The 21,552-nt window shown below is 36.9% G+C and overlaps 1 protein-coding gene and 1 non-coding gene across 3 annotated transcripts in view; both read right to left on the reverse strand.

Moving 5' to 3' along the window:
• Nucleotides 1–1,989: 1,989 nt before the first annotated feature.
• DYNC1LI2 (dynein cytoplasmic 1 light intermediate chain 2) overlaps nucleotides 1,990–21,552 on the reverse strand; it is a 39,064-nt gene continuing 19,501 nt past the window's right edge. The window contains exons 5-14 of one of the 2 annotated variants that reach the window (XM_050923189.1): nucleotides 18,427–18,593; nucleotides 16,914–17,007; nucleotides 15,900–16,035; nucleotides 15,000–15,111; nucleotides 12,661–12,720; nucleotides 11,458–11,499; nucleotides 10,792–10,909; nucleotides 8,604–8,720; nucleotides 4,935–5,002; nucleotides 1,990–2,150 (exon numbers count right to left, since the gene is read on the reverse strand). In XM_050923189.1, the coding sequence (XP_050779146.1) occupies nucleotides 2,058–2,150; nucleotides 4,935–5,002; nucleotides 8,604–8,720; nucleotides 10,792–10,909; nucleotides 11,458–11,499; nucleotides 12,661–12,720; nucleotides 15,000–15,111; nucleotides 15,900–16,035; nucleotides 16,914–17,007; nucleotides 18,427–18,593 (1,007 nt within the window). In that variant the 3' untranslated portion in view covers nucleotides 1,990–2,057. Of the gene's footprint in view, nucleotides 5,003–8,603; nucleotides 8,721–10,791; nucleotides 10,910–11,457; nucleotides 11,500–12,660; nucleotides 12,721–14,999; nucleotides 15,112–15,899; nucleotides 16,036–16,913; nucleotides 17,008–18,426; nucleotides 18,594–21,552 lie in introns of both variants that reach the window. The other variant, XM_050923190.1, reaches the window with a different exon arrangement.
• LOC127034513 (U1 spliceosomal RNA) lies at nucleotides 18,153–18,316 on the reverse strand. Its single transcript, XR_007769412.1, has one exon. It is a non-coding gene; the product is annotated as a U1 spliceosomal RNA (small nuclear RNA).

The following is a 21,552-nucleotide window of genomic DNA, read 5'->3' on the forward strand; positions in this document are numbered from 1 at the left end:
CCAAACCCCACATTAGCTGATGAATACCTTATTTGTTCTAAAAACCTTGATGAAACCTTAATCTGAATGTTATTTTTCAGTTGTCTTTTGGGGTCTGGCAAATTGTTTCTTTATCAATTTGATGGTTATTGAAAATTTTGCCTATTTTCAGCTACATTCTCTAGCAGACTATGTTCTTTCCTGGAGACATTTTTCCTATGATCAGCAAGAAAAAAAATCAGTAAGTGAACATGAATAATTAGAGTAAAAGTTAAGATTTTTAATGTATTAGATGGAGGAAGTAAAAAAACATTGAGGTTTGGCTTTGTCTGGATGAGAATACAGGAGTTAAAACAGACTGTAGTCTGGAAGAGTGCTCAGTAGAAGCCACAGCTCCATTATATGAACTGAATAGACACACTGGATGTATGGCTTATTACAACAATCTGTAACCTACTTAACCCCTCCCCCCCCAGCTTTTTTTCCTTTTCTTTTCCCCCTCTGACTGGAGGGGTGTTAACAGACCATTCCACCTTTGAAATGTGTTAACTACTTATGCTTAGCAATCTGTTCAACCTTCTATTAGCTGTGAAACTGAGTTCACTTCCCAGACCTAAGGAGCTGTCTAAGCTCGAAAGCCTGTTTCTCTCACCAACAGAAGTTGGTCCAATAAAAGATATTATCTCACTCACCTTGTCTCTTCAGTGAAGACACTCCTGCCGTTTGCCAGGCTGAGACATTTCTTTTTCAAACTGTGGTTAGCATGGGGAAAACTTCTTCTTTATGCTCAGAGTATGATACTGATCAAGAGCAGCAAGGTAACAGGCACGATACAGGCATTCTTCCTTTTTTGCCAGTGTTTTCATGCTCCTTTTGAAAACTGGAACTTCAGTGATGCTGCAGCTGGAAATGGAAAACTTCTAGTTGCCTATAATACAAACTTCTGTGCACAAGAATGAACATACTGGGTAATTCTCTTATTGCTAACAAACAGTTCATGTTCTTGCTAAATTTCACCTTATTGGTTTCGCCCATTTCTTTTCACAGTTTGCTGTGCTACATTCTTCACTGTACATTAATGAAGTAAAATTAAAAGTGAGACATGCTTAAGTTTATCCTCTATAATCAATAACTCATATTATTGCTGCACAGGGCTTCATGAGGATTGAATTCAGCAAAAACTCTCTTCTAGAAATCTGTCAATCTTGGTGTGGAAGGCAGCTATTTTAATGGGAAAATGACCAAAGAAATCTTGGATTAATGTTGGAATAACCAGAATTTTGGTGAGTGACAAATAATGGAACAGGTGTCTAAGGTATAAAAGCCAGCTCTCTTAGAGAATGCTGAATTCTTTAAGCATAGGAAATCAAGTAAGAAAGAGTATGCACTGAAGCCAAAACGAAAGCAACTTTTAGTAGATTGAAGGAGGGGCAGCTCTCACCATATCAGCCCAGGAGAGGTAGTTTGGTGGAGCCCTGCTTGCTCAAGACAATGAAAGGAAGAGGAGTTCCTCACTGCTTTTGGCAGAGAATGGTGAACTGCAGTGCCCCTGCAGCTCCTTACTTTAACCTCTAGTAACTTGGATACTAGTCCTGCAAGCCTAAGGCCAAGTCTACACTTGGAATGTTTTGCTAGTATAGCTATAACGGTACACTATACTGGCAAAGCACACTGAGAGTGGATGCAGCAGGTTATACTGACAAACTGCTTTTGCTTATTCCAGCCCCTCTCCCGCAACCCCCGACCAAAATAAGCTATACTGGCAAAACCTGCCCAGCTATGTTGGTCAGGGATCACAACATAGCAAAAATGCGTAGTATAGCCATGGCCTTACCCACTAAATTCAGTGCAGCTTTTGCATGAGTAAGATCTGCAGTAGGACCCTTCGATAATAAAGCCAGTGACGTTTCTCAGCTATGAGTCAATCATGCCTGTTGTTACCTACATGCCTTAAGATTCTGCCCCCTCCAAAAAAGTACTAGAATTTGTCTTTAATAAAAAGGCACAACATTTTAAGCAGTCTGGATTCGTGTTTATTGAAGCCAGTAACTAAAGACATGTCCTCATTTTTGCCAGCACTAGAAAGCAAGATTCCACATGACTGCATACCGCACCTGGTTAAAGCCATACAACTGGACTAAGGTTTGTGTTTGATACATCTGCAGTCGTAACTGTAAGTTAAAAAACATCAATAAACTTAGTATACAGGACAGTTAACTTTCATTTACAGCATGTATATTGTTAAGTTCATGATGTACAGAGCAGTCACCTTCAACGTAGTTAAATTAAATAAAATATGACAAATTCTGTTCAGTTTAAACAGTTTCTAAAACGCCAATAAAAAAGTGCAAACTTAAAATCAAGCAGCATAACCATAGCATTTTTATGGAGGGCCAATCCTTAACCTTTATACTTGCCTTATCTTCAAGTTGATAAGTTATTTTATTTTCTTAAGTTTAAACAGAACAGTAGATGCAATCACTATAATGCACATAAATAGTCATACAATAGTTTTAACAGTCTACCATACAAGTGTATCCTGCAAATAAAATTAATTTTATTTTAAAATGTAAAGGCTGTTTGCAGTTTGGCCTTTGGTTCCAATGTTTGAAAACACCAGAAAAACAACTGTGCAGCTCTCCAAAGTTGCTAGACTTTGGCAAACAGTGGACACTACATTACTTAAACTTTCTTCCAATAAACTAGGAGCATTGACTTGCAATGAAGAACTGGAAATCAAACTTCTGTTTGTCAGCAGCATCTCTTTACACAACTGACAAATTGTATAATACGTTACTGCCTTTCGCTCAGTTTTAGTAGATCTAACAAATTATACTTAAATTGTAACTTTTAGCCATACTGATCCAGAAAGTGCTTATCAGTTCAAATGACAAAACATTAATACAAATATGCAGTTTTGCACAGGTTTCATTACAACTGTATACCATTAGAAACGCATGCTTTTTCAATGTACATGTCTTGCTTTTGATGTTTTATTCCTCAATCTCAATATCACAAGGACAGGATGCAACTGCTTCTTCTGGTGTGGTAACAGGATTTTTTTTTTTTTAACTTCATCTTGTCACTGGCACCTGTTACACCAGGCAGTACAACCACACAACCTATCTGCTGTCCACAGCCTCTCAGTTTTCAACCATTTAGACAAATGTATAACTCAAGGTCATAACATTAAAAAAGTAAAAATATGGAAAAAATATAATATATTTTCAAGAATAAAACTGGCACAAGTAACATGCTTTTATGTTAATGTTTGTCAAAGAGGCAAGTAAATACTCTTAGCTTTCTAGATAATGTTTAGACAGACATACAAAAACAGGAAAAAGCCAGCCTCTTGATTTAACATAGGATTTGAAGTTATGTCCAGGACGATGTTAATGGTCAATCTAATTCTGTATATTTAAGTAATGATATATATTAGGGAAGCTATATCCAGACATCAGATTTAGTACAACAAACAAGTTCATATCAATAAAAAGTAAACTCTGTATAATTCAAATTGTGGTTTTTTTCCCTTCAAAGCACAGAATATGCTTGATACAGTTCATTTATGGTAGTGTTTATGTGTAAAACAAATATACCGTAATAAAATCAAAGTGCCATTTCAGTAACTTAAGAAGTATTTTACATGACCAAGGACACTACTCCATATAGCAACAGGGGACAACTGCAACTTTCCATATGAAAATGCTACATTTAGGGAAAAATACAAACTGAACAGTCACTGGTTCTATATTCTTCAGTGTACACATTCATACTCTTCAATTTATTGTTAGAATTGGAGAGTCTGCTGCAGATTGCAGCCTACATGGCTGGAATAAGAACCTTGAAAGTCTATAAAACTTCCATAGGTATAAGGCAGGAATCAGTCTGAGCTTGGGAGCCATTGTTTAATTACAAACAAGAAGTACTGGAGTATTCTGTAGCACATTTCATTATGGGAAAATGATATGTCACCCATCCTTCTCAGGCTAGCCTCTTGGCATTTAAAAAAACAAGGCAGGAACAATCAGAAAACAGAATTTGAAATTAAATACATTTGTTAAAACTACTGATTTTAAAATAAAACCAAACAGTGACTGTTTGTACTACAGTGCACAATAAGTTCAAGCACCTTCTAAAGACATCACACTTTGTGCCAGGCACTTGGATCTAAGCAAGTTGTAGTTTCTCCCTGTGTTAGCTATACCAAAAAAGGCATCCCTCCATTTTACACGTCTTTTGTTAAAGGCGCAATTTATAACAAGAATATTTCCCATGATGCTTAGTGTTTGACTTGGAAACTCTAATTTTAAGAAGTCTTTTTAAACAGTGATTATTTGCCCTATGTTGACCACAGGATTTAGTAACTGTGTTCCCTCTCCAGTCCAGTCAGCATTCTTTATTCCTACTGAGCCAAATCTTGCGTCCCCCTACCAGTGCTGCATTTCCTACCTGGATTTCTCTCTCCTCCATCTAATTAATGCTGTGCTGTATCCCCACCTTGCCAAGTACACCAATGTGTTTGCTAACATACAAATGGCCAATTCCAATAACTCTGAAAAGGGATTTCATGTCTTTCTTGCTTTGTGTGCAGTCAGTAGTAGTACTGCAAAAGGTATTCTGCATTTTGCTTCTCTGTGCTCTTCATAACAAGAAATTCAGCTGCTGATGTACCTGCTTATCTCCAAAATCAAGAGAATTGCCCTATATAAACTCTAAATGGTTATCTTATACAGAGGGATTTTATATGCAAACTTCCTGAATGTGCACTTTATACCAGGACAAGCCAATGAAGTTTTAAGTTCATTTCCCCTGCCCCAAGAAAACTTATAGCATCTGCCATAGCAGAAAAATCCTGGTCTTATCAGATCCATATACATAGTTATTTGGTCATTTACATATACATTTTTTAAGCACTATCAAGCTTCATTCTCTGTTGGAGAGTTTGCTGTTACCATGGAATCGGGCTTGCGAGTCATTCTATCCAGTTCTTCTTGAACATTTGTCAAAACAGTCTTTTGCCCTAAAGAGAAAGGACAAATAGTAAGTAATATAGTTGAAATGCATTGTTTGAAATATCAGCAGCACAAATATTTATAATAATTGTTTCTGTTGGTATTTTATTTAACTTCTCATTATTTCATCCATCTTCATAGGGCCTGATCCAATTATCAATTGATGAGTATAGAAAGACTCCTAATAACTTCACTGAGAAATAGATTAGGCCTTAAAATAAAAGCGAGACTGCTGTATAATTCAGCTTTTAAGTACGTATGATGATGTACATTGTTATGACAACTGAAATTTTAACAGCAATCATTTTAAGATGTTTCCTCCAAAAAACTAACAATTCTTCCATCATTAGGATGATCATAGTATGTCTGTCATATCGAAGAATATTTTATATGGAAATCTTTAAGTATTTAATAAGTTGCACAAGAAAAAAAAAAGATGTGGCACTTGCTACAAAGTGTTGTTACTTTGGTTTTAATCACACTCATTGTTTCCTTCATTATTAACTGTATTGATCTCTCTCAGGAATCAAAAGTTTAATTCATATTGTGCAATTTGTGCCCCTCAAAGAAAAATGGGAAAAATGCAGATTCTTTAATACTGCATGAAGTGTTAGAATTTAAATGTGTTGCATTCATTAATTAAAATCAACAGATACTTTAGAGTAGCTGTACAAATGGGAGATTTTACCCTTCTGATTTTTATACATTAGGATTAGTATTCAGTTCAGTTATAGACAGATCACTAGCAATTTGTAGTTAGTTTTATTTTCTTCTCTCTTTTGCTTAATATATGAATTAATTAGCCTGTTCATATCCTGGTTTATCACTGTCTTAATATGGACTTATATATGACATAATATTTTTTCAAGTTAAAACTACACAAATGCTATGGTATAAAAGCAAGGTTTTGAGACAGGCACTCAAAATAAAAAAATAGGATAATTATATAACTATGTACGACTTCCTCCAATAGTCTTTTTTTCATTGCCAAAGAATTTAACAAGCATCTGTTTTCCAGCTCAGAGATGTGTGTGAAATATTAGGTGATTTTTTTTCCCAGGGTACATGCTGAAAACATTAAGTGGCAAGGTATGACTGCTCAGAGACTTAAGCGCTTTTTCCAAAGTACAAAGGCATGACCAAGTTAAAAATAGCTATCTTTAATTTTTTCAAAGGGCTAAAATACAAACTCAAGTTGAAATCCCTTAGAAACATTCTTATCAGCAGTACAAGCACTGAAGCATCTGTTCGAACAGTACTTATTTTCAAATTAGTTTGTGTACACACAAATATTAACACAAAGCCCATTTTTCTTGCATCCTATTAACACCTTTGAGTTAAAAAGGCACAAAGAAACCCTACTCACAAAACAGAACTAGGCCTATGTGTGAAGACATCAAAAAGTAAATAAGATGTGCCAGGAGCTGGCTGCATGGAAGGGAGACAAAGACTGTATGAGCAGCATCTCCTGAAGTGAGGAACTTCTTTCAAACATGAGCTGAAAAGAGTTTTGGAAAACAATACAACTCAAAACCATCCTGACGGACTGACATCTGTGGCATTTTTCTCAATCCAAGACATAACCCTGTAATTCCTCCCACTGAAAGGTAACACTGACGGATCTCTTCAAACAATACATTGGGAATAAGTTTACTACTGAAACAGATGTACTGAAGAAAGTGAGAGTTCTGACATTTTACACTGTCACCTAATTGCTACTTTGATTAAAATAAGTGAACTACTCTAAACAAATCTGACTGCTGTGATGTAAAGTAGTTCAACAAAACTGCCTGGAGAAAATCTTTGTCTATATTTTAGCAACTAGTGATTTTGGGTACCCAACTTGAGGCACTATAAAGTGTCTTGACTTTCTGAAAGTACTGAGAATCCCTCTTCTGAAAATTAGACCCCTTGAAGGGGTTTTCAGGTTGGGCACCCGAAAATCACTACACCAAGACTACTTTAGCATGTTTATTAGTGTAGAAAAGGGTGCCATAGAATAACACACTTTCTATTCCGACCAACAGTCAGTGTCATTTCAAGATATGCTCCTCAAGGACCATTTGTTGAGCTCTCCTTGAATTTTTTCCCCCATATCCTCAACTTCACTGCCTCACAAACCAATGTTATTAGGAGCTCTTACCTTGGCTGAAAGTTTAATTTTGTGCTGCTTGAACAGAATCAAGAGCACATACTGTCAGAGAGGAGGTAAGATTTTTCTTGTCATGGAAAGTTCATTGTGTCATTTTCAGAAAGCTATTTATTTTAGGTTTAACACCGACTTCTGCTACATAATGTACTAACATACATTTTACTTTTACACTATCCACCTATATCTCATATATAACTGTTGACAATGTTTATTTTATAGCTAATGCCTAATAATGCCCTCTGGATCGAGTTTTCAAGAAGTTTCCATTTGACTGGGTTGGTTTTTTTTTTTTAATATATAAAACTTTACAAAGTATACATCATTTGAATTGAAATATTTTATGCTCAATCTCTGCCTGAAGGTTTTTTGTTTTAATTTTTGAGCAAAATCCTCACAACCATTTGAGCTATGAGAAGATGGAAAATAATATGGGGGAGAGACCTTTGAATTTTTACCTGCCCCTATTCCATGATAAATATTCTGTTCTAGTTCCTTTATTACAGCTAACATATTGGTATCCGAGTGACTAAACTTTTTTTTTTTTTTTTTGGAAGCTCAAGAAGTTTGGGGCTTAGTCAGCCCTCTCAGGATTTAAACCTGTGGTAATACTGAGTGACTTGAGAAATTTGGAAAAAAACAGGAGCCATGTATTTATCCACTGCAGTACGAATAGGTTCTCTAAGTACCCAGAAGCATGAATTTAATGGAAAAAGAACAGAGGAAGCCAATATCAAAGTTGAAAGGTCAATGGTTAGAGCAGCAGTAAAGGAAGGTAATCTTGGGAGCTGCCTTTTGGGTGGAATTATGATGCAACTATGTACATTAGAAAACTGAATTCATTCATTTTTATGATGTAGGTGCCAAAAATCCTGAAGGTTTAACTTCTGTGTTCCTTCAGCCTACTGTAACTGCTCATTAGAGCCACAACTACATATATATGATTGAGTCTTTGATCAAAGCTGACAATTGCTTTTGATGATACTTTAAACACTTATTACTGCAGCTTTAAGACATTCCTTCATATTAGTTGCTATGTATTAATTTAAACTTGAATGCCAGAGAGATTTTAGGGATCTGACTGGAAACGGCAGCCTAAAACAATTAAGCTAAATTTCTTCCTCTCAGGTAAGTAGTAGCGAAGTGCCACATAGATAGAATTCAGAAATAAAGTTTAAATTACAAGGTAGATTAATACCTTCTGAATACAATCAAGACTCAGTGCTGTTTATTTCCCAGCAGTGCAACTTCATTAAAAGAGTCAAGCTACAGCAAGTTTAATAGCAACCCCAAAGTCTGCAAAACTGTAAGAAGAGACTTTTTATCCTGGCTCCATATCATACCCCTCAAGTTCTGTTATTTGACTGATCAGCTTAAATGATAAGCACATTGATTTAAATGTGGTCCAAGTAAAACATTAAAAATATGCAAAACATCCTGCAACAACAGATTTTCAATACCTGATTTTTTGGCTGTGGTCTGCACTCCTCCAGCTCCAGGACTCCCAGGAGGGCCTGTCTTTTTACTCAACAGACTGTTAAAGAAGCTAGCCAACACACCTTCACTTGCAGCATTGTCTAATTAAAAAACAAATAACAACTCATTACTTTCCTGAAATCATAAATTCTAAAACATATGTATACCTACACTCCTCTAAGTGTTAGGAAAAAAATATGTTACACACACACTAGCCAAAAGAGAAAAATCTCAAGTATGGGACAGGCTGTCTCACTTATCCAGCCCCTATTTGCTGCTAGTTCCTCCTTTACCGCCCTCCACACACATTTGTACTCTGGCACAGGAGGCATGTAGGGACAGTGCTGTAGCAGATTGCCAAGGAGGATTCTGGGATGCATGAGCTCCTGAAGTAGCCCAGAATCCCAAGGTGTAAGGGTGGCTTAAGGCCCCTTGTTTCTCTCTGACTGTGCCCTCTGGGCTGAGCCTCTTAAAGGTGCAGCAAAGAACTTCAACCTAAATCTATGTGCTTTAGCTTCTCCTTGTCTAGATGGGAAATGTAAGTCTCATGGACTAGATGGTGCTGTACACCAGGTTTACCTAAATATTCGTTAGCAAATTAACTGTCCTAATATTTCAGCTGCCGTTCTTCAGCCTCATTCTAAAACAGGAGTGGAATTTCTGTGGAGAGTTTTCAGTAAGTTTTTTATGCAAAGCTGTATATATTGCAGATGTGCCTTGAAATCTTCAGCTAGCTAGTGTCAAATTAATATTAATACTACAAATGGAGTGTTGAAAATTAAGACTGAACTGCTCAGTTTTCAACCCCCCCCAATATATTTGATTTTAAAGAGGCAAACAAACAAGCTCACCGGTTGCTAGGCTCTTGAGTATTCACAGTAGCAAAAAGCACAACTGTTACAACAGTAAGTAAAAATTGCAAGTCAGATATCTAGACCAAAAATGTAACTAATAAAGGCTAATATAGCCAGAGTTATATGAAATCAACTTCCCACATGTAGTATGCAGGACAAAAAATATGAAGATATAGTGTGAATGTGTAAGCCTAATAATACATGTTAAGCATGTTAAAGCTACACTATCACCAGGGTTTCACTCAATCAGCCTAACACATCTTGACGGCTCCACAGCCTTGTCTTCACTTAGCTTTTAGAATGCATTAGCCAATACGTGCCAACACCGCTCCTTTATATCCTAGTCTAGACAAAGCCTAAAAAATCTTTAATTCATACCTTTTGTTATTTCAGTGCAAGTGAGTGCATGAACACTTGTTTTGTAATAAAAAAGTGTCCTATTTTAATTATGCTTAAGTTGGTAAAAATTGACAAATTAAATCAAAATAGGACATATCCCAAAATAAGAGTGTCTACACACACATCTGCTCTGAAACTACAACATATATGAATTAAAACCAATTTAGTTGCAATGGTGAACATTTGTGTTTAGACAAAGCTTTAGTTTGTTATGAATTCACCTTCTCCATTTGAACGCTTCTCTGTGTACTTTGGCCAAATCTTACAAATCTTGCACAAAAAAACTTTTATCCTGGCTACTCTTCATTTTTTAGTTATAACATTTAATTGAGAGCCCTTAAAGCTCAAACAAATTTAAATAAGCAGTAGCTTCAATGTTTCTCTGATTCTGTTTTATTTATTAAATGTTTAGGAAGCGTTTCCCTTATCTCTTCAGTATGCTCTGCTCTACATAACCTGGGCTTTGCTTCTCTGAGTTAACTGCTATTCTCAGCTTGGCTACATGCTTTCAGGACTTGGATGCAACAAGATATTGTGTGAGGACAACTGTGCTTCCTCCTTCACAACGTTATAGGTGAAATCGCATTATATCAAGCTTGCACAGCCCCACCCTCCCAGAGCGCTGCTCTACCGAGTTATATCCGAATTCGTGTTATATCGGGTCGTGTTATAGCGGGGTAGAGGTATATTTGAACTTTGACCAGCTAGACAACAGTGCAGTGCTACCTGAAGCAATGAGTGTCTCAGAAGACAATCTGGAATTCAAAGGATGACATCTTCGTGTGAGTTGCACGAAGCATAAAGTATGAGTGAGTCAATCTCAAAACCAGTGTATACAGGTTTAATCAGGAAATAACTTTTTCCCCTTTTAAAGGGAAACAAAAAATGCCTAGTAAAATACCAAAGTAGTAATGCATACTTTTAATATTTGGATCTGGTTTTTTAACTGATGTTATTGGTGAGGCACTGGGTACGTTGACAGGACCAGCTCTGCCTTGGGTTCTTGGGGATCCTGCAGGTCCTCTTGCAGGAGATTCCTTAGATAAAAACAGTCCAAATCCAAGTACGTGAATTAACAGGTTAATTTATGACCATCTATAAACACTGCACTACATACAAAGCTCCCACTTTTACCTTTTTTGATATTGTGATGTATATACACTTTTACCCTGAAAAATTATCAACTACAAGAGCCAATTTTGGGAGAGTGCCTCTGGATGAATATACACGATAATTACCACAGCACATTCTAAATTCAACTCATCCTCAATTTCCAGATTATTTAATGCCATGTTTCCACAATTATTTGTTAAAACCATTCTGTCACATGACGTCTGAATACCTACAGACACTTTACAATTTCCGTGGCACTGGAAGTTTTTTTTTTTTTATTAGGTCATGATTGCATTTGTGAACTCCATGCTATGCCCCACACAGATTAGAACCATGCACTATGAAGGAGGGCTCATTTTTGGTTATTCAGAGAAGGAGCTCTTGTCTGTACCTTGTTTATAGACCAATGAATAGCTTCCTAGTCTAGAAAAAGCTACCCTCCTTTCTTGAGAGGCTACTAGTGTATACTTACTGATGCTCTTGTAGGCGTGGCTGGCTGCTTGGCAAGTAAAGACTGCAAAGACAGTACAGCGATTTGTAAATATACCTCAGCAAAACTACACACTTTTCAAACTAAAAGCAGGGAAGCAGACTTTGGTTAAATTAACACATGGTCAATCTGTAACAACATTTAGATACATTTCCAAATTTTACCAATAGAGGGCACTACAATTAAAAGAACTAAATACTGTGTGATACATACACAAGAGCTTCCTTACACAGTTTCACTAAAGCATCTCAATCTTAACGTATAACCTTCCTTAGAACTCAGTTTAGAGCCTCTCAAGCACGTCCACCCAAACACATACAACTGTAAGGCATTGGTATGTTCTCATTTCTTTACTGTATATATTTATTACTTATTTATTACCAGTCTGGAGGCTGGCTTTATTCACGCCGAACACCTTGAAAGCTCATGCCAGAGTGTTGCTTGTATATTTAAGCCTGTGATGAATGAGACATTTTAACTGGGAGGTTGGCTACTGCATTATTATTGAGGTACAAAACAATTTCACCTCACTTTTAAGGTTTACATATCTGGGAAGCCAATTTCCAACATTCTGCTATTACTTCTGCTACTATGTTAACAACATTTTTTTTTCTCTGCTGTATAAATTAGTATTCATTTGTACCTGTCTGGTATTTTCGGGAAAATATGCCAGTGTAATCCCAGCACGCCACACTCATTCATAGCCAAGTTTAAGGTACACCTAATATTTTCAGTTATGGCAAACATCCAAAAAGGTTATAGGATTCCATTTTAGAAGACACAAGCACACATTTTCCAACTTGATTGCCCAAAATTAGGCAACCATATCATACTTCAGCATCAAAGAGTGGCCTTATTTTTCAAGAGTGCTGAGTATCCCCAGCTCCTCCTGGCTTCTCAAAGGCACTTACCCTCAACTAACAGGTATACCAAGTTTGAAAATGGTGGCCATACTTTCTATTCAGATGCACGGAAGTAAAATAAAAATGGACATTTCTTATGCACTCAAAGTTTTTTTTATTTCATTTTAATCTGCAAAATAGAATAATGGATACCCACTCAAAAATGAAATATTAAAAACAATGTACCTTGCCCTAAACTTCATATAACACTGAAAAGTTCAAGAGAAGCATTGTTTATTTAAGTAATCTTTCATTTCAAATAGTTTCATTTTCACATTCTTACCTGCTGCTTCATAAGAAACACTTGCTCATCTTCTGCTGCCAACTCTTTCTCATGGACTAACTGTTGAACAATGCATTTCTCTTTAGAAACAAAGTGGTCACCCAAGCTATAAACAATTACAGCAGCATATAAAAACAAAAGCCTAACTTCAACCTCTTTCAACGTCTTATATCCATTCAATCTTTTACATCCATTCTATGACATGTGGCTTATTTCAGGTGCAGAATTACTACTAACTGGGCAGTAAGTTTGCTATCTCCTTCCGTCTGGCTTTCAAAAGAAGGGACACTTTGGCAGCAGTTACCCTTAAGGAAACGCAGGACCAAGATTATAGCATTTTTTTTTTAATAGTTAACAAGTGTAAAATAACAGTGAAAGGATTTGATATTGATCCCATGTAAACTTCAAGAACAAACATGTATATATGTATCCCTAATCCATGCTTTTGCTGGTTAAATAGGCACAGCTGTAGAAATATTTTAAGTGGTTTTATCCTTTCAAGAAAGGAGAGTACAGAACTAGCTCAGTGCTGTATTTACATGCAAATATTTGATCTTCCATCAAATGCCATCAGCTTTTTAATATCTTAAGCAAACTATTTCATGCATATTCCTAAACAGTATAGCCAATAAGCGGCTTCACTGCTCGGCATCCATACCAGCACCTATTGTGCAGATGCATTTCACTAGAGTTCTGATGGGCAGTTGAACCCATGAGAACTGAACAGTCACTTGCCGAGTACATTAGACTACAGTAAAGACGTGCTGCTTTTATATTTTTCATAGACTTTAAGCAGCAATGAAAATACTTCCAGTAAAAGCTTTGGGTTCAGAATGACTGGCCTGGCATAGCTGCAAAAAAATTATTTTCTGAGGACAATTCCCTGGATAATATGAGGAACTGGCAGTGGGCTGTATACATATTTGATAAATAATATTCATATTAAAATTTACTAAAGACAGCAAAGGTTTGATGTTCAAAGGAATGGCTGCCTGAACTTAGGAGGGCTGCCTCTCCCATCACTCCAACAGAGCAACAGATGCCCCCACCTAAAAAAAGATTTGCCAGTAGTGTGCTGTATCTTTAGCATCTTTAAGGGAGAACAATAGTCTCATTCCCCTCTCCTCCTTTCTCCCCACAAGTGTCTTCAAATGTTCCCACTCTTCTTTTCTTTCCCAATTTACCAGGGTTTTAGATGGGACTGCAAACACACAAGACAGGAGGTAAACAAACCCTGGGGAGTTGTCAAATATGGACTAAAATAGCATTTAAGGGTTTTACATATTACTTACTCTACTCCAGCCCCATTAGAAAAGAATGCATTCTTCCTCTATCTGTAATAAGTTACCTGTCCATGGTCCAGACAATTAGGAGTCTACAGAATATTTATTTGTACTCCTAGATTGTGCTCCACATCTACTCTACAAATAGAATTTTGTAGTACAGAATATATTTTGGTGATAATTTAAAACAAGTAAGAGAATAAATAGGGGCCCTTCTGTAGGACTCAAATTATAGACTCAATGTGATTTTTGCATGCGCATATCATCTGAAGTTAGAATTTTAGGTAAAATTAATATTTTGGGGGCTGCGATTAATGTTAATGTTAAAAAGCATCGAAAAGTAACATTATGACACTAATGAAAAATATCTAGACCACCTCCCAGATGACCCCACCCCTAACCTGGGACCTCACCACATGACCCCTCCCCATGTAACCCCTACCTGCTCCTAGCTCGGGATCCCCACACTCTCCCCATCCCATCCCTTCTCACCTTACCTGGAGCGGGCCAGGGGAGGATGTCTCTGGCCTGGTCGCAGCCTGCTGTGACCGGCCAGGCAGCACGGCTGCAGCCTGCCAGCCTTGAAGCTACAGCTGCTTTGGAGACTGCGGGGAGAGCAGCATGGCCAGAAGAGGAGAGACTCTGGCCCTGCCTCTTCCCTTCTGGCTCTGTTGCATCTCCTTGCCACCTCTGTTGGGGGGGGAGGGGGGAGGAGAGGAGAGAAGAGTGTTCCAGCTCTCCCTCTGTATACCCGTTCATAAGCCAACCCCCTACTCTGATGTTTCCCTTTTTTAACTAAAAAAATTTGGCTTATGAACAAGTATATATGGTAATTTTTTTGAGTTAACTGCAATTAATCAACAGCCCTATTAAGAACCCCTGCCCTAGACCACTAGAGAATGTATGCCACTACTTCAAAAGTGGTTTAACATTTAGAGAAAAGCATATTATTGTACAAGCTGAAGTTCGATATTATTGTCAATATCAACCATTCAATTATAGTGAAGTGATTTGTAGTTTCTTTACACTAAACTTCAAAAATTAACTCTTTTGTACCTTTCTTACTGGAGGTTTTACAATGAAGTCTTCATATGCATCTTCTGGTTTCACCGTTGTGAAGTTTTCATGTAAAATGGCAATTTTCTTTTCATTGTCCCAACCAGCAGGTCTATAGGAAAAAAAAAGTTTTAGGGCAAAGTTTGCTTTTTTAGATTCAAAAGATTGTTGGCACAGCACATGCACATTTAAGCAAGTAATCGTATTACCATACTACTGTCTTTCCTCTGTAACAGTTTTATCATGTCATTAAGAGGTCATTGCACAGTCCTCACTCTGAAAACACAGGCTATGCTAACCAAGATGTTGAGATGGCATTATCATTCCGGGTAAATAGACCTATAGCCACTATGCTTTTTTAAGCTATTGTGGAACACAAGAACGTCAGACTATAATTAATCTAGGCACTGAGCACTAAAACAATGCAAGCACAATTTTTTTTTCCTTAAAACCCAGAAAGTGCTTGCTGGAAAATCAGTCTAAAATGGTGTTTCCAACTTCCTTCCAGCATGCTGAATATGACTATTAGACATCAGATTCTTTACAAATTTACTTCATTTCAAGGCAGATTTCTAACCAGATATGGAAGTATTTCATAGAATGAGACAATTATATGGGGGTGGGAGGGGTGTGTGAGAGAGAGAGCGCGCTATTATGAAGCTAATGATGAATTGCTTATGTGGAAATAATTTTTCATTCTACTTTAACAAATTTAAATTGCCCACATCAGAACAGAATATTTCACATCTCAGAGGCAATTTTATTTTCAGTTGAAGAGTTAAATGCACTAAAGCTTGGGGTGTACAAGTTTCACTTTATTCATAAGGAAATGCAACATTTCAGTGATAAGGGCATAGACAAACAAAAAGTTCGAAAAATATATTTCTTACATCAACTTACATAAAGACTGCATCCTTTTCTACCACTAAGGCGGGTGTGGTAAAGTGAAAGCCATATGTTTTATGTACAATGTACTTATACAGCAAGTCAAGATTCTTTTCTTCCTTAACTGATGTATAAATCAAGGCAGCTCCATCTAATTACTTCATTTAAGGAAAACTATAAACATTAAATTAAACTGCAATAATTACTGAAGTTTTCTATTGAGTAATAGCCAAAATTTTCAGAGTAGGGTGCTTAAAGTTAGGCAACTACTGGCTCAATTTTTAGAGGTCAATGGAAACTATAGGAAGGCGGCACGCAAGCTGATTTTCAGTGACACTCACACTGACCGAGTCCTGGCCACCGATCCGGGGGGCTCTGCATTTTAATTTAATTTTAAATGATGCTTCTTAAACATTTTAAAAACCTTATTTACTTTACATACAACAATAGTTCAGTTATATATTATAGACTTATAGAAAGAGACCTTCTAAAAAGGTTAAAATGTATTACTGGCACGTGAAATCTTAAATTAGAGTGAATAAATGAAGACTCGGCACACCACTTCTGAAAGTTGCCGACCCCTTCTATAGGTATTCAGCATCTTTGGGAGGAAGGGAAAAAGAGGATGAGAATCATGTCACTTCGGAAACAGATTCAGCTTTTAAAATGTTGACCAATGTAGACACCAGAAAGCTGTTTGAAAAAGTCACAGGTTGCAAGTTTAGTATGGAAATCCACGTTCTGGGAGAAAGAGTAATGCGGTGCATCTCAAAACTGAAGTCTCTTGCCAAGGAATGTAACAGACCCTAGATCAAATGTATGGCTTCAGATAAAAAAACTTGACAAACATTTTAATGTATTTTCATAACTACACTCCAAATACTATTCATTAAGTTAGTAAATGCCAGAAGTTATTTTGATACGCAGTTTCTCCTTCGGTTATTTTATTTCCCTCACACACTATAATAAAATAAATTTCCTATCTTCCAGATTTTATTCTGCCACTATCTTCAGATTAGGAAAGGATACACTGTAAGCAGAATCTACGAATGTGTGACTGAATGAAGTCAAAGTGTTCTTCTCTGTAGTCATGTTCCTTCTCTAGTACACTCACTGCATCACACTGAGAGAAAAAGAAAAAAGCAAAGCCACTTAACACTTCCTTGCATATAACCTGCATTTTCTTCAAGCTTTTAGATATACAATAAAATCTCAAAGTTACAAACACCTTGGGAATGGAGGTTGTTCGTAACTCTGACACGTTTGTAACCCTGAACAAAACGTTATGGTTGTTCTTTCAAAAGTTTACAACTGAACATTGACTTAATACAGCTTTGAAACTTTACTATGCAGAAGAAAAATGCTGCTTTTAGCCCTCTTAATTTAAATGAAACAGACACAGAAACAGTTTCCTTACCTTGTCTAATCTTTTTTTTTTTTTTAAACTTTCCCTTTATATTTAGTACTTTATATTTAGCCCAGAATTGTACTGTATTTGTGTATGGGGAATTTATTTATTTATTTATTTGGTCTCAGCACTGCCTGACTGCGTACTTCTGGTTCCAAATGATGTGTGTGGTTTGTAACTCTGATGTTCGTAACTCTGAGGTTCTCCTGTACACATCTTCCCTTGTATTAATCAGTATTCAATTCATGCTTTTTGTTGGGGAGACTGCACTAATTAACCAATGGGTAAAATGCTCACGAGGTACCAAAGACAAAAAGCGTCTAATTAAAAGTTAAAGCAACATCAAATATCCATTCCAACAAGAAATCGAGTTGATGCCATAAATGTGTATTTTTGAAATGCTATTTTCATTAAGTCATTAGTTGCTAAACACCTTCTCATGTAGTAACTCAGATAACTGTATGATGTACAAAGATAACTTGAAAGTACCCTTCTCAACTGTCTCTTTTTTACATTAGAAATTCAGATCTCATGTACACTACCGCCCACAGACTATTTAAGGAAAGACTGAGATACTATGCAAGTGAAATCTGATGGGAAAAGGAAGCATTTATTTCAAATGCCTCAGAACACTGGGAGAGAAGATTTTTTGATAAACATAACATCTTCCCTTTTTCAATTAAGGATGGAGAACGTCTACCTTTTAGACCTCTAATATATCTTTCATCCAAACTGAAAAGATAAGACTGGTCTCTCTCAATCCTTGTATAGTAAAAAGAAAAAAATAAAAATCTAAAACACTTTTAAGTCTTGTTTATACACCAAAAGGTTTTGGGTTTTTTTTTTTTTTTTTGATTCCCCAGGGGAAAGCACAAACGCAGTGCCTCACTAGCACAAATTATGCAGTCGAGTTTTCCACATCTGAAGAAATCTCAAGGGTCAGCACACCTGCAGTGCAATGGATGAGCCTCACCCTGGGAAAACCACCTTTGTGATCATGGTATCTTCCCTGCCAGGTAAGTTTATCTACTCTGAATCCGGAACTTTCACTTTCAGCTTGCAAACATCTGCATCAAACTATCTTCCAAAAGGAAAAGTAACTAACCTTTCTAGTAAACTCAAGTTCAAGCTCACCTTTGTACAAACCACCAGCACAGGGATCCCAAGATTGTGAGTCAGCACATTCTCTCCAAGTGGCAAAGTAATATTTTCATCTTCTTGGCCAGATGAAGGACCTCTTCTCTGTGGTGATCCTTGGTAGCCTTCTTCAGGTTCCACGTACTCCTGGAATTCCTTTATAACTATGAAAAAAGATCTTTGTAAGGTAAGAGACAGGAATAAATTTTTAAAATTTATATTAAAGTGAAATAGTTTCAGACAATTATATGTTTATGAGCAGTTGGGACATCTTCTCAACAACCTTTTTAAGGTAACACGTGAATTGAGAACAGAATTTGAGCTTCAAGAAACTATACAATTTCTACTGAACCAAATAAAAAAAATAAGATTTTGGAATCTGGCTATTATTAGCTTTCAGCTTTTGAATCCAAAGCACATCTCTAATTTAAATATAAGGGCCAACATTTTCGGGCGTGTTTAGTGATTCTCAGAGCTTCAATTTTTGGGTACTCAACTAGACAGACTGTGGAAGTTTGATTTTCAGGAAGTGCACTATGCTGTTTTGGGGGATTAAAATCATGCAATTTCAAATAAGCTTCCATGCTACGCAACAATCCAACAACTTGAAGTGAACTCAAATTATATTTATGGATAACTTGGACAATGTGAAGATGTTTCGTATTTACAGGGGGAGCCAATGGAAACATAAAAATATCCATAATCTTAGTGGTTAAAAAAGAAGAATTAATGTAACTCCTGATATTCAAATCTAGAAACAGTTAAACAAACCCTGAGATCTAAAGTACAAGTGCCTAAAATTAAAGAAAATGAGATGCATAACTATTCAAACAAGTGATTTCTAATTTGATATCATAGGAGCCTTGCTGAGCAAAAATTTTGTTTTTGAAAAGTGGTTTCAGGCTCAGAAAAGCTACACATTCAATTCAGGGTACTGAAGGTTTAATCACAACACACACAAAAAAAAATAAGAAATCTAGCAGTTAAGAGCTGAACATAGAAGTAGCACCCAAAGCAAACAAACTTCGTAGTATTTTTAAGTGTGCACTGACAGAAGCATCAAGAATAAAAGGGTTGTTCTGGTAGTTCATGCCAAAAAGCCTCACATGATAGCTTTCTGTGCCTTTACATCAGACAGTTCACTGTAACTTACAGCAAAGCAGGGCTGTAACTTGTATTCACTACAAGCCTACTAAAAGAGTTAACATCTATAACTGCACGCAAATACTATTTAGCCACACCCTTTGGAGATAAGCTTTTTTGCAAAATGTAAACAAGTACAGAAAACACCAAATTAAACAGCCACTCCTAGTTTACAAAGCAATCCATTTTTTTGCTGTTATTGTCTCTTACAGGAAGTCAACCACTATCTGCATACTGAATGCATGATTATATTCAAAGCTATTTTTAGTATGTGAGACAAGAAATCTAAATCATCTGGAAAGGCCTCCATTTACCTAGCAGAGCTGCAATGAATTATGTAGAAAAATGAGATTTGGCAAAGATCGTGGTTCTAAAGACTTTTTTGAAACTGAGTATTAAAATAATTCAAAAATGCAAAATGAAAATACTTGACTCATACAATATAGCAATACCAACTGGTATTCTGAGCTTTATGAAGTGGCAAACCTTTGAAGAGGTAATAAACCAATGCTCTCAAAACAAAACCACCATAAGCTTCTCAAGAAGAAGGATGCCCCCCATGACTGAAGAAGTTGTGGTAGAAAGACCAAAGAAAGAGGACTTCAACACTACACAATTTGCCACCACCACACACCCAAGATAGCAGGGGAAGAGGGGAGGGAAACAGTCCACTACTTACTTTCAAGGTGACATATTGAGTTTTTCAGCCGCCAATTCCAATTATCACCATTAACTGAACTGGCAGACAAGAGAAATTCAGAAATAAAATTTTCTTCGAAGGCTATTTAAAAACTCCCCTCTCCATTCAAACAGTAGAGCTTGGAGACAGATCTCCCAGCAGGAAAAAATCAACATGTCCAAGTGCATTTTCCTATATAGAGGATCTCTCCATACCGCATTGCTACTTGAAGAACAGTTATTTTTGCTCTAAAGTGAAGCCCTCTCACATGAACGTGGAAGTCACAGCAATACCGGTATCAAGGAAAGACTTAACTCTTTTACACCTTTGTGATCAAACCACATGGACGATTAAATTCCAATACAAGTACGGAAAGCACCGCAAACATCACATATAGAATATACAGGAGTATTATGTATATTTACATCCACAAGTTTAGAGGAAGTAATTTATTCCAAAGCATTTAACAGGGATAAAGACCAAAATATATGTATCTCATTATAACACTGAATAATCAGTTCACGGTTTCTCTCATGAAGCAAATGTGAAGTGATATAATCCTTCATGAACACAAACATATTTTTGTGGCTAAAAGGATTCCTTTCTTCCACACACACAATCTTATACAACTGGTAGGTTTAAACCATGATGGGGTAACTTGACAATCACCATAAATATATTTTATGCTCAGTTTAAAGTATTGGTAACAAAGCAAAACTAATCAGCGGTAATCTGCTAGGTCAAGGGTTCTCAAAATTCATTGCACTGAGACCCCCTTCTGACAACAAAAATTACTACACGACCCCAGGAGGAGGGACCAAGGCATAAGTCCACCCAAGCCCCACCATATCAGGGGAGGAGGCCAAAACCCAAGGGCTTCAGCCCCAGGCAGGGGGCCTGTAACCTGAGTCCCTTCACATGGGACTGAAGCCCTATGGCTTCAGCCCCAGCCCCAGGCCCCAACAAGTCTAATGCCAGCCCTGGCAACTCCATTAAAACAGGATCGGGACCCACTTTGGGGTCCTGACCCACAGTTTGAGAACCACTGTGCTAGGTTGTGTTCATATGATGGTAGAAAGAGTCTTCTTTACAAAAGAGAAGATTTATCAAAAAAGTCTTCAAATATGAAAAAGCCAAAGCCTTTCAAGATACCAAACGACTGCTATTACACTAATAAAAGCTGCTGAATTTTCAGTAAAAGCAACACAGAGCCTCAGGGTTCAGTAATTGTAACAAAAAAGTCTACACTAACAAGTATGGAGGGCCCAAGCCTGCAGAGGGTGTCCAGCACTTAATTCTCA

Source organism: Gopherus flavomarginatus, chromosome 14, assembly GCF_025201925.1.
Source record: "Gopherus flavomarginatus isolate rGopFla2 chromosome 14, rGopFla2.mat.asm, whole genome shotgun sequence".
NCBI lineage: Eukaryota > Metazoa > Chordata > Testudines > Testudinidae > Gopherus > Gopherus flavomarginatus.